At 39.2% G+C, this 20,306-nt stretch overlaps 1 protein-coding gene across 3 annotated transcripts in view; it reads right to left on the minus strand.

Moving 5' to 3' along the window:
• Positions 1-20,306, minus strand: part of LRBA (LPS responsive beige-like anchor protein) — a 558,089-nt gene that overhangs the window by 424,710 nt on the left and 113,073 nt on the right. For all 3 annotated transcript variants that reach the window (XM_073341330.2, XM_073341331.2, XM_073341329.2), the window contains exons 23-30: positions 13,929-14,969; positions 12,738-12,913; positions 11,206-11,359; positions 10,634-10,814; positions 7,583-7,710; positions 5,952-6,059; positions 4,350-4,521; positions 3,124-3,571 (exon numbers count right to left, since the gene is read on the minus strand). In XM_073341330.2, the coding sequence (XP_073197431.2) occupies positions 3,124-3,571; positions 4,350-4,521; positions 5,952-6,059; positions 7,583-7,710; positions 10,634-10,814; positions 11,206-11,359; positions 12,738-12,913; positions 13,929-14,969 (2,408 nt within the window). The remainder of the gene's footprint in view (positions 1-3,123; positions 3,572-4,349; positions 4,522-5,951; positions 6,060-7,582; positions 7,711-10,633; positions 10,815-11,205; positions 11,360-12,737; positions 12,914-13,928; positions 14,970-20,306) is intronic.

Here is a 20,306-nt window from a genome sequence, read left to right on the forward strand (position 1 = left end):
CGGCAATTTTTACCCTTAACGGATCTGGGTTATCCCTATCTAAGACACTATTTCTCTCCTATGCTGTACTGCCACAACTGAGATAAGTAGAGGTAGGCAGCCCCTGGAAACCAACAGAGCTTATTCCTCATTCCCTTACATGTAATTCACTCTCCCTTCCCTGATCTAAAATAGCGCAAACCAATTTTCCTTCTGGGCATATTGTAAAACCCATTTGCTAGAGTAGAAAAAATGAATGTAGTCATGGCAAGATAATTTCCTTTGAGCTTTGTTTCAGTTAAATGTGAAAAACTTGGGCTAAAACTGTCATCAAAGAAAACCCTCTCTCCTTAACACACTCTTATCCTATATTAGATATCTCCACTTTCTTGATGCAGGGTATGTTCAACTGATTTGTCCAACTTATAATTTGGATAAGTAGACCAGAATCTGCAAGAACGGTCATGTGCAGGGAAAAAGCCAAAGTTAAAGAAAGAATGGTTCAGCATAACCATAAGGAATTTAGCAGAAGAAATTTTCCATCCAGACAACATAACAGAAAAATTTAATGAAAACAAAAGGGTGAAGCATTAGAGTTTTACAATGTATCACAGGATAACTATTAATTTGGTACTGCTTTCAGAGAAGGAAAGACTTCATCAAGACCCAGCAGATGTATTACTGGAACAGAACAGCACTTCAACTAGTGCAGCATGATGATCCTGGAGACCATGAGGGGGGTTGCCTGGCAACTGCTGAGGGGAAAAAGGGAGCAAAATCCTGGACACATTAAGACTCACTGGAAACTAGGGCAGAAAAAGGAACAACTTGCTCCCCTCCTCCTGTTCTTATGTTGCTCTTACTAACACCTTCACCCAAATCTCAGCAATTCTTTGGCCCTCCTGTCGTCTTGCTACTAAAATCCACAGCTTCCAGAGGCTGCTAAGTCAGGTCTATAGCCTTTTGAAACAGCACTGCACTAAGTTAATTGGCACATCTGAGATCCAGCACCAATCAGTCCTCCATTTCACACCAGCACTTCTCACTCTCCATTATAACCACAGCTCCTGATGCCAAGCCAAGAATCACCATCCCTAATACCATCTATTTCTCCAATAACAGCCCCTCTGGCAACCAAATACCATGCAGGATTCTTGCTGTGACCTAAATGCCCTAATTCTTTGCAGCCATAGAGGACTGGTGTCTCACAGGATTTCTGTTTTTTTAAGCCATTTTACGAGTCACCAACCAAACAAGGCTGAACAGTAAGGTATGGAGAACAATAATCTTGAAGAGAAAAGCAAGGGACTGCTGTACTTTCACTTCAAGTGAGCGAAAGTGTGAATGAAGGGTAAGGGTGTTACTCTGAGAGTGGGATTTGCTCCACAGAATAAAGGACAGGCAGGCCAGCAATCATTAGGTGAGTAAGCATTGTATTCCCATCATTAATGAACACATTTTCTTTTAGTACAGAGCAGTGTTTCTCAACTTTGATACCAGGGACCGGCTTGCTGTCTTCCTAAACTGTGTCAGAGATATCAGTTACCAGTGCTGGTCCATGGACCGGTCATTGAGAAACACTGGTATAGAGTATAGACAGAACTTTCCAGCGTTGTTCTGTTGGTGGTCCATGCCCTTTCTGCAGACTCTGCAAGATGTTACATCAGTAACAGCAACAGCAGGGTTGAAACTGCAAGTGGGCAGGCAGCAATCAGGCGAGAGTAAAAAGAGAAAGGGGAGAAGGAATAGGCCTAAACCAATTTTTTGGCAACACTTTAACCCTTTCCAATAGGGGAGTGAAAACCCCCTTTAAAAATACTCAATTTAAAATAACCTATCAGGACATTCTATTTAAAGTGTGAAAATTATATCTGAAAAGTTTTCAAAAATTTGACTTGACAGCATCTATAATGAAAATATCAAATTTATCATCCTTGCTGGTTTATACAAATCAGCACTTCTTAAATTATTGCAGGGATACCCCACTCAGAGAATTTATTATTGCTATGTCAGTGAAGAACATGCACGAGAGGCTTCCAATGTTTTGGAGTGTTTTAGGAATTCTATAATCTGACAAACGTAAAATAAATTAAGCAGCCCCAGTTTTCACTAATAGCTGATTCTTTCAAGTTCAGATGATTCAATATTTAATTTTAATTCCAAGTGATATTTGTTTTATACCTTTAGCCAACAAATCTAGCAAGTATTCCATCTTATTTTCATTTTTAATATCTACCAACACAATTTATATTCATACGGCCTAACTGTATCTGGTTTTACAATGGAGAATCCAAACAATCTCAGCCAGTGCTATTAGTGAAAAACACTAAATCCTTGTTAATAGCAGTTGTAACTCATGGGCCTGAAGACAACTTTCACGTGTCTGACACTTTTTGAAGTAATTTAATATGCTGTCAGTTATATTGTTCAACTTCCTTCACTCTGTGTTTGCACAGAGTTTCCAAAGACGAGAACTACACCAACAATTTGTAGATCACACTCCAACAGCTTCATGCTGAATACCTCATTTTGCTGCAGTTTTAACACATGTCTCAGGTGATGGCAATATCACAGCCAGTGTCACACAAATAAAATAATAAGATATTTATCAGTTAATTAGGCCCAGATTTTTACAAAGTATTTAGGCTCACTTTTGAAAATGAGACTTAGGCTATGTCCACACTTAAAATGCTACAATGACTGTAACACTTCAGCTTAGATACTCACTACAGTGATGGGAGGGGTTCTCCCATCGCTGTAATTAATCCACCTCCTCAAGGGGCAGTAGGTAGGTCAGTGGAAGAATTTTGCCATTGACCAAGCCCTGTCTACACCAGGGGGCAGGACAGCCTAGCTATGTGGCTCAGGCTGTGGATTTTTCACACCCCTGAGAGATGCAGCTATGCCGATATAGGTTTTCAGTGTAGACCAGCTCTTAGACTACTTAGACATTCCAATGCTGAGTGGAGCACCTAAACACCTTTAAAAATCTGGGCCCTCATTATATTACTACAAAGTGAGATTATGCAGGTTGTTCACCAGATACATAACCAGGAAAGTGTCAAACTGTTATGCAGCAAAATTTTTCTGTACCTTACATTATAATTTAAGCAAAGAATACAAAATATAAAGAAAATACATTACCTGTCAAAGGAACGGAATTGCACATGCTGCTCAGGAGCAGTATCACCAAGAGTTCCAAGGAAGGTTGGCGGCAGAAGGGTAGGATCCACTGTGGCACCATCTGCTGGGGTGCTAACCAAGCTTCTGAGGATGTCCTTTACGTTGACATTTTTTGAAGATGGTACAGAAAATGCAGTCTTCTCAGTCAACTCATTTCCTGCCTCACTCCTGTTTTCCTGAGATTTATTGACTTCTAAAGAAAGTGTGCATAATACTTCACTGATAGCGTCTGGACCTGAACTGGCACTCTGTGGTCCTGCTTCAGCAACAGCATCTGAATTGTTTGCTTGACCTGAAGTTGATTCCTCTCCAATGCCCGAGTCTCTTCTTCGTACAGGTGCTGAACTTTCAGAATCTTCTGTTGATACTGGAGTTGAAGCACCAGTAGTAGCAGATGGGTTTTCTACATCTTGTTACCCCCAAATAAAGAAGGGGAAATTATTTCAAGTTCATTGTTAACAGAACAACATCATACATATTACTTCTAAGATCTATCAATAGGTGATAAAGACATTGCTAAAATATTTTATATATACTTAAAGAATGTTGTATTTATCTTCAGGTTTGTTTCTAGTTTGTTCATAGGATTATACTGAAAATTCATTTCACAGGGAAAAAATCACTTTTACAAGTCTCTGACAAGTCCTCAAAAACTGTCTACGAGAATAAAATTTAAGACAATGAAAAGAAGTTGGAGTCAGACTCAACAGTAAAAGGTGAAAAAAAAAAAAACTAATTGCTTTTTTGGAAGAAAAGAAAGAAAGAACGCACTACTACAATTTAAACAAAGTAAATGCAGCCTTGACTCTGTAAACACTTATACACGTGATTAACTTAAAGTCCTATTAAAGTTAATGATCACTATTACTTATGTGCTTCAATGAGACTAATCATGCACTAAACAGGACCTCACACAATGGGTCCTGGTTCTTGACTATGGCTCCTAGGCCCTACAGAGGTAACAACGACAACAAATAGACAACATCAGCAATTTGCAAGCTAGGTTTTTCTCAGTGCTGTCTGATAAAACAAATTAAATGGCACTTTCAAAAGTTTGTAGATTCAAAGTGTTTATAATACATATATTTATGTACATCCTTAAGTAGAATTCTATGAAGTCCTATGAGGCACTGTAAGTCATAATAAGTGACATGTGATGTGTAACCAAACCCACTTGTGTCACTAACCTGTAGATATTGCCTCACTACTTCCATTCTCTGTTCCCTTGAATGACTGGCTACGATGAGGTTGCCTCCATTCATTCTGGGGTTCCAGTATGTCTCTGTATTTTGACACCATAAGGACCGAGATAAAATATACTACAGCCAAGGCCAAGAACTGAGCTTGTTTACTATCCTCCTGTGAAGAACAACATTTATTTTTCCATTACAATTTAAACAGTGGGATATTCTCTTCATATGGTAGCCCAGAAATAGAAATGAGTAAACAAATGTTATACTGAAACATCATGGGCAAAATTGACTTACAAGAATTTATACCTACAAACCACTGTTGCAGAATCAATCCATTAATACAATCATGCTTATATTGAGGATATAAACCATCTCAAAGAATCTATTGCTCTAGTTTAGGTTTCCTAAATTTTGACAAAGTTGCATCTTACTTGATATTTTATTATTTAAACTTATGTGTAGCACTGGACGAACAATGTCACTATTCACCCAGTCTATAAAATTGGGGGAAATACAATTGTGACCAAATTCCTTTTTATTTTTCCTACGAATGTTTAAGCCTCAGCTTCACTAGACTTAATGTTGCATAAATGATCAAGATGATCAGACCAAATTACTATACCAAATATATATTATACACGCACACACAGCACTTTTTCACATACTTACAAACCTATTAATATTTGCTATGTTGTAGCCATGTTGATCCCAGGATATGAGACATACAAGGTGAGTGAGGTAATCTTTTACTGGACCGACTTGCTGGTGGAAGAGACAAGCTTTCGAGCAACACAGAGCTCTTCTGCAGTTCCAGATGTTCCACCAACAGAAGTTGGTCCAGGAAAAGATACTACCTTACCCTCCTTGTCTCAAAGATATTAATACCACTTACTGTAAAGTGAAGCCAAGTGTCTATTTAGTAAAGGAGGAAAATATTTATGAATTATTTTCAAGTTTTGAAAAGTAATACAGTAGGCCAAATATCCCAGATTAATTCCACAACTGGAGCTGCAGCAGAAGTGAATATGGCTTTCTAATTTAAAGCTCTATTACCATAACAGAAATACAAATTCTATTGTGCCCAATTTTAAAAAGAAACGAGACTGGGGTTTTTTTAGTTTCAGTAATACTTTACAAGAAATGCATGTGTGTTAACGTATTTGCCTGTATTTGTGTACAACGTGCACAAACGCTCCCTTCTGAGTGCATATTTGTAGAAATTATTAAATACAGGCGTGTGTGTGTGTATTATATATATATATATGCACTCACACCTACACACTAATGAAAATGAACGCAACATTTATGAGGAAAGCAGAATTCCAGAGATTCAGGCTCCTAAAGATTTTAACAAGTTCATGCCCCACAGGGGCAGAGATTGTACCGCACATACATGTGAACATGCCCCTTCATCTGACCTCAAACCCTTGTTCTGTAACTCTCCCAGACAGGCCACAGAGTTTCATGAGTCATTTATGAACCCATTAGATAACAGAATATGTAGCAGCAGCCTAGCACGTAGCTGCAGCGCAGTATTCAGAAAAATACAAAGAAAGACTTAGCAACAAAACAACTATTAGGTTTTTCATAACTCACTATATCTCTGAACACTACTGCTCGAAGCCGGTTAATATCCATATCCTGCAGAAGTCTGTCAAGGTCTCGTATTGGAGAAATTCCACCAGTCACAATGTCAACTGGACTCTATTCAAGAGAAACCAATTCTGTAACTTGTTTATAAAAGTACCACCCCCGGAAACACTAACCGTAGGATATGTAGTGCTACAATACCAGTTTCATAGTTTTTATTTTAAAGAAACAAAATAAATGTAATAACAACATACAACTAAGGAAATGTAACCTAGATGGAGCTCCTATAAGATGGATGAAAACTGGTTGGAAAACCATTCCCAGAGAGTAGTTATCAGTGGTTCACAGTCACACTTCAAGGGCATAACAAGTAGGGCTCTGCAGGGATCAGTTCTGGGTCTGTTCAATATCTTCATCAATGATTTAGGTAATGGTGTAGACAGTATACTTATAAAGTTTGTGGACAATACCAAGCTGGGAGGGGTTGCAAGTGCTTTGGAGGATACGATTAAAATTCAAAATGATCTGGACAAACTGGAGAAATGGTCTGAAGTAAACAGGATGAAATTCAATAAGAACAAATGCAAAGTACTCCTTTTAGGAAGGAACAATCAGTTGTACACATACAAAATGGGAAATGACTGCCTAGGAAGGAGTACTGCGGAAAGGAATCTGGGGATCATAGTGGACCACAAGCTAAATATGAGTCAACAGTATAACACTGTTGCAAAAAAAGAGAACATCATTCTGGGATATATAAGCAGGAGTGTTGTAAGCAAGACACAAGAAGTAATTCTTCTGCTCTACTCTGAGCTGATTAGGCCTCAACTCGAGTATTGTGTCCAGTTTTGGGCACCACATTTAGGAAAGATGTGGACAAATTGGAGAAAGTCCAGAGAAGAGCAACCAAAATGATTAAAGATCTAGAAAATATGACCTATGAGGGAAGATTGAAAAAACTGGGTTTGTTTAGTCTGGAAAAGAGAAGACAGAGTGGACATGATAACAGTTTTTAAATACATAGAAGGTTGTTACAAGGAGGAGAGAGAAGAATTGTTCTTATTAACCTCTGAGGATAGGACAAGAAGCAGTGGGCTTAAATTGCAGCAAGGGAGATTTAGGTTGAACATTAGGAAAAATTTCCTAACAGTCCGGATGGTTAAGCACTGGAATAAATACCTAGGGAGGTTGTGGAATCTCCATCATTGGAGATTTTTAAGAGCAGGTTAGAAAAACACCTCTCAGGAATGGCCTAGATAATACTTAGTCCTTCCATGAATGCAGGGGTCTGGACTAGATGACCTCTTGAGGTCCCTTCCAGTCCTATAAACATGACTCTCCTGGAGACTATTCATCAACACACTTCAAACTGATGGTACATAGGGCACAGTGACCAATATAGATTTCATATTAAAAGAAATATGGATAGGGGAACCTGGGAAAGTAAGACAGATTCAGACTTTTTTCAACATTGGAAGATTCCAATGTTTACATATTTAAACAATTACTTTAAGATTTAATATTCACATTTATTTTCTGCTGCATGTTAATGGAACAAAAAACATAGGAACTTAGCCATTGGTACACATTAATTGCAGTATTAATGTTTGCCTTACTTAATGGTGTCATATACTTGCCTTTGCTGCAGACTTCCCTGTTCCTATAAGGCTCTGCATTGTTTTCTGACTCCTTACAGTTTCTCCAATAGGTTTCATTTGTGCATGCTGCTGGCACTCCAAACAATTTCTTACTGCCACTGCACACACTTAAAGGAAAGGATATGTTATGTGTTATAATGGGAAGTAATTTTTTCTCATTGGTGCATCACTGCAAGGAATACAACATGCTTGCGTTTATATTAAAAATTAAAAGATTAAATAAACAAATAAGAGAAAAAGATTTACTTTTTAAGTTGCCCAAAAACAATGCTCAAGAGATACTTAAATCAGAGTAATAATCAGAGTAATTAAATAGTTATTAGAATTCATATTTCACATATAAATACTTATACATCCAAAAGGATTTGTTAGCATTGCTGAGTCCTCACATTCTGATTTTCTCTTTGAAACATTTTCATTTGTACAACTGGATACACAAATGAGCTAAATTTTTTTTGTATACTGACACTGAAGAAAAATAAAAATGATACATTAGTGTGACATACAAAAAGGACATATACTAATATTTACTACTTTGTTGCTCAATTGCTCTCAGACTAAGCCTATTCCTCCTCTAGTTTTTTTTAAAACTCATTTTTTTGTTTTATCTTCTCACTATTTTCAAATAAGGAAGTACACAGATCTAATAATTTACTTTTCTGTTTGCCCTGTTGCACTTGTCCCATGATTTAATTGTTTGGAAAAGGAGAAGCTGACGGTCATGAACCACAGCATGGACACTCAGGCCTAGTAGTCAGAGAAGTGGCCGTCATCATGCTTAGCAGTTGGAGCAGGGCAGGAGTCAGGAACCAGGAACCTGCAGTAAAGCCAAGGGTCACAGCCGGAGTCAGGAAAAGGAGGAAGGCTGGAGCAGGACAGGAACAAGGCAGGCAAGAAGGCAGGCACAGGAGTGATCGTTGCTGAGGGCATGAACCTTGAGCAGCCACTGACCCAGTACTGCTGCTGGGCTTAAGATCAGGTCTGGTGATGCCTCTCAGACAATCAGGGCACTTGGCTGATCAGGATATTCAGTTGTAGGCAGTGGTGAGCTGGAGCCGGTTCGCACCGGTTCACTAGAACCGGTTGTTAAATTTAGAAGCCCTTTCAGAACCGGTTGTTCCGCGAGGGACACGGCAGCTCCCCACCCCACCCCCAACTCACCTCCGCTCCACCTCCGTCTCCTCCCCTGAACGCGCCGCACCTCCCCGCTCTGCTTCTCCGCCCCCCCAAGGCTTCCCGCAAATCAGCTGTTCGCGCGGGAAGCCGGGATGGGCTGAGAAGCAAGCGGCAGCTTCCTGCTCAGGCCCAGGGAGGCGGAGGTGAGCTGCGGGGGGGAGGAGGGCCGCCCGCTGCGCAGCAGGTAACCGGGGGCGGGGGGGGGGGGGGGAAGAGGGGAACCACTCCCTGCCCCAGCCCACCTCCGCCATCCTCGGCCTGAGCTGGAAGCCGCGGCCTGCTTCTCAGCCCTCCTCGGCTTCCCGCCGAACAGCTGATTCGCAGGAAGCTGGTGCGGGGACGCGGAGAAGCAGAGCGGGGCGGTGCATTCAGGGGAGGAGGCGGAGACAGAGCAGAGGTGAGCTGGGGCCAGGTGCGGGCGGGGAGCTGCTGGTCGGTGCTCTGCACCCACCAATTTCCCCCAATTTTTGCCCTAAGGCGCCACTTTTGATGTGATCAGTGGGGGGAGCGGCCGCTCGCCCTGCTCCCTGCTAGCTATGCTCCCCCACCCCTAGGAGCCAGAGAGACCTGCCAGATGCTTCCTGGGAGCTGCCCCAGGAAAGCACCACCGGGACTCCCCACCTCGCCCCTCGCCTCTGGCTCTTAGGGGTGGGGTGGCCACCCACTACGGTGGCCCACGAGACCCTCCTGCCCGGTTCCGGGGCCAGACAGGGGAGGGGGATGGATGGGGCAGGAGTCCCGGGGCAGCGGGGGTGGGCAACCACCCCTTTGTGGGGTGAGGAGGGAACCCGTTGTTAAGATTTTGGCAGCTCATCACTGGCTGTAGGTCATCTAGCTGGTCCCAGGCTCAGTGGCAGGCCCTGATTCCTGACACTCTGACTTTAGATTTAGAGCTACATTTCAGTCATACAAAGGATACCTTATAATTCCAGAAACCCCTTCTAATATACAATTGGCATTGATGTATTTTTTTCTGAAGCAATTTTGTCAACTGGACCCAGATATTCCTTGTTTGCTGCCATTTCTAGACCATTTGCCCCTTTCCCGGATATCTTCTGAGTGATTCCACCACAGACTCTTTCTGCTCAATTCAACTCTATACAAATACTGTATAATTTGAGCCCTGAATATCTGTGGATATTCGCTTTATATCCAGGGACCATGATTGTGGATCACAGAACGGATGCAGATGCAAATTTCGTATCTGCACAGGGCTCTATGTATAATACTGGATGCACTGGGGCTAGTATGCAATGATGCATTTGAATTACACTCATTTTAAATTTGCATTTCTAGTTGTTATCTCCGTCTACACCATCTCCCGAATTATTTTTACAAAAATTTAAACCCTCCTTAAAGCTTCCTTCCCCTCAGACACTTATCTAAAGATGAATTTTCATCATATATGCTAAAGATGACATTTTCCTGAAACCTGGTATTTTTAAACCCAATTATTTGGGATGTATTTTCAACCCACAGACGTCTTTATAGACAAAATGAAAATATGCACCGAATATGGATTTCAGCTCACTGTGCCTACCAATACTTAACCACATTCATAGCCATTTTAATACTTAAATACAGAATAAAAAAGGCTTGTATGTATTATTTGAGTAGGAAAGAGAAGTCTATTATGGGGCAAACTGCAAGTAAATAAACACAACATATGAAAAAAGTCACTGAAAGGTTAGACAACTTCAGATTTAGTAGCCAAAAAGTCAGACACTTGGTTAAGTGAAGTATGATAAACATCTAAAACTATTCTCCTTAAATATACAAAAACAAAGTTAAATGGTAGTTAACATTATTTTGAAGAAATCCATTTTCCTTCATTAAGCACTTTTAATTGCTTACCCAGTCGAAGGCATTGTCTCAGAATTCCTCCAGATGACATATTTTTCTCAGACTCAATTTCAGTGAAGCCAAGAGAGCTTGCAAAAATTAACACATCCACAAGGCTGATTAATCTCTGAAGAAATGTTACCGAAGCTTCTATTGAAAGTCCTTGAGTTGGCTCTATATTCTCTAATTCATGCTATGGGAGGGAAAAGTTGAAAACATGTATTCCTATAGAAAAGATCATTCTTATAACTAAAAATTCCATGAAGAAAACAGGTCTGTAAAAAGTCCATTATTGCTCATTGGCAAAATAATTAGTCATACTTCAAGCTGAAGAATTTAACTGGAAGAATGCAGACAGAATAACCACATCATATTCCAGGCTGCACTGGGGCCCCAAGCCCTCTAGATGGCTCTTCCCCCTCTTCAGGCAATGACAGCAGGAGCCTAAATTCCTTCTAAGGGAACAGCCCATATAAATCCATGCACTCCCAGGAGGACAGATATTCCTATTAATGTACTATATGAAGAAAGGCCCACCCACTCCCACAAGTAATCACTTTTGCAATAAAAAATGAATTTCTTACTGTAGCAGATGTAGCAGCAGAAAGCAATGGCAATATACCACCACAAGCCATGATCATGTTGTCCATAACTTGAGAGATGAGGTGAATTGTGTTGTGTACAAAGATGACATTGTCACTGCTGTTCACAAAGTCCATCACAGTCTTTGTAGAATGGCTGCCCCAAAAAATAAGATGCCGAGAGGGTGGGGGTAAAGCATCCAGAATAGAAGTCTATTTTATTGTGTTTTTACCAAGTTTATTAAGTTCCTTCAAATGCAAATAAACTGACATCAACCAGAGAGAGCTGTGATGCAGCCAAAAACATCATGTAAGCATCCTCACAAGGCTCAATCAACAGTACTTAAATCTTGACCTCAAACTACCCTTCCTTTACACTCCTAATCCTCTTCACAGCATACCCTAGTAACTGGGTCCAAGTGTGTTGTGAATAGTCCTATGGATAATTATTCATTATAGACTAGTCTGTGATCATCTGGTACAGCAAAAAGCACTGTATAAATCAATAAAATAAAGTTTCTCTGGGGATATTAACTAGATTTGAACTCAAGACTTTGGAACAACAGAGTTAATATTAACCAAGTCCTCCACATTACAATTTTAAAGCAAAGAAATTAATACAATACCACAAAAACCTAATTACGGTTAAAACACAGAAAACAGATTTTCAACGCAATCCTAAATTATCCACAGTATCTTGAGTAAACCTGGTGCTGTACTAAATACATACTTTAGTCATGTCTTAAAACTTCAGTTCTAAAGGCAAACAAAAGTTTCATCTCCATCTCAAGATAAATTTTATGCACCTGTAAATTGTTGTGTTTTTTTTTAAATAGTTCATCTGTATCTTCTTATCGGGCTAGCATAGCTACGTGGTAGTCAGAATCAAATTTTACCCTCACTATCTCACACTGATAAAAAATAGCACTATAAACACACCAAAATACCAGTGGCACTACTAGCCCCAATTTTTCCTTCATTGCTACAACTGGTTGATATTTTGCAGATTTTGGTTACAATATTTTTTTTTAAATACATGTAGAACAACATAATTTCTTCAGCTCCATAGAAACATATTGAAGTACAGAGCAGCACCTGTTTGCTTATGTCAAAGCACTGACATTTAATTTTAGGGGAAGTTTCTTTAAAGAAATGATATATTCCTGGCCTACACATTGTGAATGCTCTTTAGAAGATGCACATTGTGAGATGCCTATTCAGAGAGTGGGACCATGGTTCCATTGAAGTCAATAGCAAAATCCCCATTGACTTGAACAGGGCCAACATTTAATCCAAAATGTATATGTAACCCTTCAACCAATACACACATCTTCAAACATTCCTGAAGACTGGTAATCAATAATTCTGAGAAGACCCTGATATAGACCCCCAAATAACTAATTCATACTTTAATAATAGGTTTGAAAATCCAAATATAAACAATTTAACCAGTGATATTAGATTTCAGTAACACCTTAGATTTCTGTTACAGTGCAATGCTAGCAAATATGATTTCCTACAAAGCACAGATTTACCTTCTCCACATCTGTATATCCGTTTCTATTGAAAAAAGTAAATCTGTGAGCAAACGTTGATGCATCTGGGACCACTTAAATTCAGGAATACGAAACATAGTTGATCTGGAATCTCTTCTCTGCCCATCAGATGCAGTAGCCAAGTCCTGTCCTGATGAATCTTCCTGCCTTGATATCTGTTTGCATAAAATATAGGCAGGTTCCAAAATAACAAAAATTCAATTTCATCAGTGTTTACTGAAAAAAGTTTCACTTTGGATTTAGTAAGTCAGTAAGCTTAGACATTATATAAACTCACAAATGCACATAAATTTAAAAATTAAACTAATACAATTGCAGGGCCACTACTGATGGATTATACCAAAGCTACAAACTACAATACAACTGCACCACCATCTCTGCCAGTCTAGACAAAAATAAGCAGCAACTAGACCTTACCACATGGGGAGCACATGTTGCTGCTGACAGTGATCTCCCTCCTTTGAGGAAGAATGTTGTAGGATGAAGGGCATCGACTGGCAGGTGTCTCTGCAGGAGGGAAGTACTCAGCTACATCAATGTTTAACCATGATCTGTATCACTGAACTGGAAGCAGAAGTCTGAAGGAGCATTGCAGTAAGGGCAAAAACATAAGCCCAATTCGGAGTTAAAATTTACTAAACACTTCCTTATGTTGATACTTTTAGTGATAATGAATGAGTTCTCAACTGATGTCCATTAGTAGCAGTTAGCTAAAAAAATGGCTTCTACAACTTTCATTAGAGTCTGAAAAGAATTCACACAAGCTCTTTTCTGACTGATGGATTGTAACTACAAGAGACCTCTGAGGATTAAGAGAGATAGAAGGGCTTAAGGAGATGGAGGAAATAAGAGGGAAGTTCAGTGAAAAAATAGAGGGAATTCAAGGTGAAAGCTCAGAATCCACAATGCTACTTTTTATTCTTCGATTTAGAGACTACACATGACACAAATTGGTTAAAGTTTTAGCTATTTGACTCCTGGGGGTCAGCAAAGTGCTTCTTCAGGAGCCTACAAAAATCCTATGAACTGTACAAAATTTCACTAATTTCTCAAACTGTATTGTTGGAAAAGAGTTATGTTTTTCTTATAAATATCAAACTAATCAGTCTGACACTTTTTTTTTTTTAGGTACAATTTTAATTTGGCATAAGGAAGGTATATAAAAGTTACCTCAGGTAGGGGTCTAAGAGGCTGAGTTGCTTCCAGGCTTGTGCTGGGTTTTAGTTCCAGTCTCTGGGTGTCTGATGCAACACTGGAAACATCAAGCTTGGCAATTTTTTTCTCTGAGGTCACAGAAGCTTCTGAAGTATGTGTGTTTGCATCTCCTCCAATTGCTTTGGTTTCACTGCCATCAGGTTTTAATTCCTCTAACTTCTCATTCACTTCTGAATTTAGTTGACTTGTCTCCTCTTGGACTTCAGAGGTCACTGTTTCTGACAAGGAAGCCAATTCTTCTCTTGTCTTGTTCAAGATTTCAGCACTTTTGGATTCTAAAGGTATTGTCTCAGGTTCCTTCTCAACAGTTTCTTCGTTCATTGCTGCTGTTATTTGGCTTTCATTTTCAGGTGAGCTATTCTCTTCACTGGGTTTTAGTACCAACTCTTCTGAAGGTAAAGGCAGATTGCTTTCCTCTTTTAAATCAACAAAGTCATCATCTTCCACCTCTGGTGTAAATTCCTCCAGAATTTCTGGGCTTTCAGGTGTCTCCCCTTCTAAAACAGTTTGTACAGTTAGAGAAGCCCCATCAGTAGCTGCTGTTTCTTCCACAAGTTCTTTAGCTTTACTCAGAGAATCTGCAGTTGCTTCAGCAATTCCAGAAGTGATTTCTGAATCCCCCGGTTTTACTGCTTCTGTCTGTGGAGGAAATTCTAAGCAAGGTGCTCTCTTTAAGTCAGGTGATCTCTGACCATTTTCTCCCTCAGATTTCTTCCCTTCATTAGATGGTGAATGACTTTGTAGCTCACATTCAGATGAGGCTTTTATCTCATTTTTTTGAGCACTGTGCTCCACGGTATCAGCCCCAACATATGCAGAAACAGCAGCTTCTTTCACCTCCACATGCTGTTGCCTCCTTGCGATTTCAGCTTCTCTGCTAACTCCTGAGATAGTTCTAACAGGGGTGGAAGGAACTGTTCCACTTCCTTCACCTCCTTTCCTTTGGTAATCGCGGTACATTTGGGAAAGGCTCTCTTTATGCATTTCAAACGTTACCTAAAAAACAAAGGATTATCAAGAACATTAGAACTCAAAATTAGAAGACTGATTCTTCTACAAAGTAGATTCAGAGTCAACTGAACAATAGTAAAACAATAGTAGTATCCAAACTGCAAAGCTGAAATTCAACCTTAATTGTGGTACCACTACCACTCCACCATAATGTACAAGTTAAAAAAGAAGCTCTTGAAGGACTCTTGAATAATTATTTAAAAATTTTGATTTCTAGTACATGTTGTTTAACATCCTCCTTAGTTACTAATGGACTAGAAAACGTACTTCATCGTCCTTATAGGATACGATTACATCATCTTACTTCTTTGCAAATACAGACCAGAAATATTTACTGAACACTTTTTTTTTCTCCAGCATTAACAATTTTACAATCTCCATCTAGTAATGGACCTATACCGTTGTTCGAATTTCTTTTGTTCCTAATATACTTAAACTCTTTCTTATTGTCTCTCTCTTATGGATTTTTTACCTCATGTCTTTAGCCTCCCCATCAATTTTCAACACATTAATATCAAATTTCCATTACCAATTCCTATTTTAAGAGTTTAATTCTGCTGTAAAACTTCATTTCAGATTAAAACTTGTATGCAGTGCCCCCCCAGGAAAAATCCACAACTTTTAAAAAAATAAAGAAAATAATCCTAAAATGAAAGAACATCTAAAAAATTCATGACAGTAATTTAAGATGTTCTTTCATACCTCAGACTCCAAAATGGTACACAGATATTGTGGGAGGTTGTGTCTTGAGTAAATAATTTGTAATACAAAATCTGCTCCTTAAGTTTAAAGAAAGACTTTTTAGACGAAAGTGAGTGAGGGTGGGGGACAGTGAGCGACGGAGGGAGGGGGACTGAAGTAAGTGGAGGGGTGGGGCCTTCAAAGGGGGCAGGGCAGGGCCTTGTGGAAGGGGGCAGAGCAAGAGTGTTTGGATTTGTGCGATTAGACAGTTGGCAACCCTATTAATTCATGTGTTCTGTATTGAAGTCAAGTGTTAACTTGTATGTGTTTGATGCACATCAGTTACAAAATGAGTAAGAATAAGCTTAAATACATTTCTTCACCTATCTAAGATTGTTGAGAAATAGGGACAATACAAACTGAGCTGTTTGACTTACAGAAGCACTGCACAGCAGCTGCAGGTTATTCGTTACCTCATTAAGGGTATTTTAAATATATGCTCTATAGTAAAAACAATGCAGTACAGTTTTGCAGTTGTGGTTTTCTTATCCAAAACTGCAAAGAAATGATGGTTTTGGAAGCCAATATAAAGTGATTTGCTAAAGTATTTTGGAAATTAAACTAATGAAATTTCTTTCCAGATTTCTATTGTGTGCTGCAAAAAGTGGGGGAAGAAAGGTCAATACAGACAATTCCCATCTTTAAATGCTGGCCATGTAATCCTATGGGAAAATAAATCCAGACATAATATGGTGACATACACAGACCCAAGACACAGAAAAATGCAAGGCGAGTGATACTGTTAAAGCAAGCTAGAAAGCATACACATACAGTAACAGGGAGGGTAAAGGAGGCTTTTTAAAAATAAATGGATACAATTTAAGCAGCCTTGTTTCTATCACAAAAATCTCAAATCAAGATTACATTTTTAAAATACATTTGCAAATTAAAGTAGGAAAACCACAAATTTAAGCAAGCTCACTACAATGTTGGACTTTACAAAGCAGCATTTCTAATTAAGGGTTTTCTTTGTATATAAAAAAATATAAAATGCTGCTTTGCAAAGACCAACATTGCAGCAAGCCTACCTAAATTTGTGTTTTTGCTCATTTAATTTGCAAATTAGCTTAATTAACATGGACTCTACATTTGAACAATCCTGTTAAATGTGGAAGGCAAGAACAACTTTTTTCTAAACAAATATTCCAGGACACTGAATTTATGAAACGCTTCTCACAAAGCAGATTGTGAGTGTTGTAAAACATAACATTTAAAAGCTAGGGTTAGCATTAATGAAGGCAACAATTAACAAAATGTACACTCAAATAGAAGCCACCAGATTATTTTTTAAATATGAATAGCACAGAGCTAACAACTTTAAGATATAAATACTAGCTCATGTAAACTTGTAACAATATGAAAGCTAAATGCCAGCTGAAAAACTTAAATTCACCTATCTTCAGTCATTTTTTTATTTTCCTTAAAGCATCTGCACTGTAAAGCTGATCATTCACAATTAATTATCAGAAATTGTTCTAAATTAGCGAGCTAAAAGGCCAGTCATTAATCTTCACAATCATTTGATGGTTAATCCATAGTCATTTGGAAAGCACATCTACGCACTACTAGTTAAGACACTTGTGAGCTAATAACTACAACATTCTCCTCTGCCATTAATTTTAACTTAATTTGACATTCAACATTTACTAATTGCCAGACAAGAAGAGTAGCATGCAGCATACAAAAAGGTTAAGAAGACTAACATTTGTATTAAAACTAACATGTAAACGAGGCACTTTAGGTGTGTGTTAAGATTTAGTCTAGGTTCCCCGCCCCCACACACACAATATATACATTTTTGTGGAGTGGAGGGAGGTGGCATGGGTAACTGCTTGACCGGTCAACCAGCCAGTAACAGTACTGTTGTCTGTAGCAAGGCTTATTGTAAACTAGCTCCTATGCTGCTAACCCCATCAACGAACTGTTCATAATTCCAATATATGTTACTATTTTTACTCTGAAAGCTTTATTGACCCGTTTTTCCTCCCTCCTAGGAGCAATGTTAACAGCTGAGGCCTGGAAACTCTCCACTCCATGCAAGGAACAACTTTGACTGGAGGCACCAATACATGCCAATACCAATCTCACTTCATGAATCAGTCAGAGAAAAGGGACAGAGGTATTATATACATTAATACCTCCACACAATCTTCCTCAAAAGAACACATTTTGCCATATCCCCAGCAAGCTTCTCACAGAGGGGAAAAAACTATATTCTAAACTAATTTTCTCTTATGTTTACAATCAAAATGCAAATGAATTATAGGACAAAGTTATTCTGAATGGCAAATATCAGTCACAATTGACTAATAGAAGTCTTCATTTAAATGGAAGTTAAATTTGTATGTTGGCTATTCTCGTGATTTGGGGAATGTATCTACGTACAACTTACAAATTCTGTTTTGGATTTGGAACTCTATGTTTAAACCCTTATGATGATCTTCACTGTTCTTTTGTCTCATACTGCTTGTGCTACGCAGATGGAGTGGTGCCTGAGAGCCTGTCTCTGAACAGGATGGTCATTAAAAATTATCACCACGAGAACACATCTTGCCAAAACAGAACAAAATGTCTACATCCTTGGTGAAACCAGTTTCTCCTCCAGCTTTTCTCCAGCTTTTCTCCAAACAGCTAGGTTTTAAATGAGTGTAAAGGAGGAAACAAACAGAAGTGACAAAGCAGGGTTTTAAAAACAAAGAGGAAGAGGCTTGGTCTACACTGAGAAATTACATTGGCATTATGATGTTGGTCAGGGGTACAAAAAACACCTCACATACCTAACCAACATATAGACAAGGCTGACAAAACTCCAAGTGAAGACACAGCTATGTCAATGTAGCTAATGTCATTTGGGGAGGTGGTGAAAAACTGCTCTCAGTTATAGGCTGCATCTACAGTGGAGGCCTTTACCAACATAGCTATATCAGTATAGTCTCCAAAGAGAAGCTTCCTGAGAAGCTGAAGGGAAATAGAGGGCCTTAAAAGGGTCAGTTTTCCAGAGTGAGTAGAAACCTTTCTGACTGCTGGACCAGCCAGAGCAGAAAGGCACTGACTGCCTGGGCAGAGAGAGAGATGCTATGATTCTGGAGTATCAGACGGGTAGCCGTGTTAGTCTGTATCCACAAAAACAACGAGGAGTCCGGTGGCACCTTAAAGACTAACAGATTTATTTGGGCATAAGCTTTCATCGGTAAAAACCCCCACTTCTTCAGATGCATGGAGTGAAAATTACAGATGCAGGCATAAATATACTGACACATGAAGAGACTGGAGTTACCTTACAAGTGGAGAACCAATCCTGACAGGAGAAAAAGCCCTGAGCTGGAGAAATACAGGTCAGCAGAGGGGCCCTCCCTGCCCTTTTCAGTCTAACTTTCTACATCCAAAAATCTTTTCCTGCGACTTTGACCATGACATCCCTTTTCCCCAAATGCAGTGGTCAGAGTATATCCAATAAGGCACAGAGTTCCCCACCCACCATGGATGCTACTTGTCAAAGGGCTCTCCCGAGTGGTTTGTACTCCTGCTTCCCACTCCCTCCTGCTGAGGTTAGAGCTCCCATCACACTTAGAAGTCGGTAGTAAGCAGGCCCCTCTATCCACACCCAGGAATAGCAGGGGACTCACCTGGGAAAGAGGGGGAAGGCGCCAGAAGCCATACTTTTTGAACATACATTACTTTCAGGGAGGCCCCATATTTTAATCCCAATGTAATTTGTATTCCACACAAATCTGGCAACCCCTTAATTTTTTTGGTTGAAAATTATTTACATCAGAAGAATCATGAAACTGAAGTTTTAAAAAGAGATTTAAACTCAATTAATTAATCCCACATTTTAAGTTTAATGCATGAATAATTAGTCTTCCCTCCTCATGTTTGGCCTTTGTCACACATTGTGGCCCATTTGTGGGCCCTGGCAGATTGAGAGGTATGCCAGGGGGGCTGGGTAGATAGCAGCGGTTCTCGCTCATGAAGCAGTCTGCAGAATTGAAGAGCTGAAGAACCATTTATCTAACAGATATTAATAGTATGAAAATATCAGATAATTCTTATACACCTTTCTAAGGAAAGTTGAAGTATCTTACGTTTATGGAATCTTTACAGACTCATTCCCCTACTCCAATATTCAGCCTAAACATTCTGCTTTTTAATTTCATACCATTTTTCCTACTTAGCCTCACATCACTTAGCCTTAGCATTACCCTAAAAAAATCCTCATCCTCCATTTTACACAATTCCAATGTTTGTAAACAGCTATCATGAATCACTGAGTCCTTGCTGAGGAGTTAAGCAGCATTTTACATCAAGATATTGTACAAGCTAACTATTCCTCAGCACGTCTCTGTCAGGTAGCTAAATATTATTCTCATTTTAGAGATGGGAAAACATTAAGCAACTCGTATTTTAAGCAATTAGCCAAAGACCTCAGAGTAACTCGGGGGAATACTGGAATTCGAATTTAGGAGATCCTGACATCCAGCCCCCTGCTCATTCCACTAGACGATGCTTCCTCCCTTACATATTAAGCTTTTTTAATCTTCCTATATAAATCTATTACTCCAATGACCTAATCATTTTTTC

This window comes from Lepidochelys kempii, chromosome 4, assembly GCF_965140285.1.
Source record: "Lepidochelys kempii isolate rLepKem1 chromosome 4, rLepKem1.hap1, whole genome shotgun sequence".
NCBI classification, from domain to species: Eukaryota; Metazoa; Chordata; order Testudines; family Cheloniidae; genus Lepidochelys; species Lepidochelys kempii.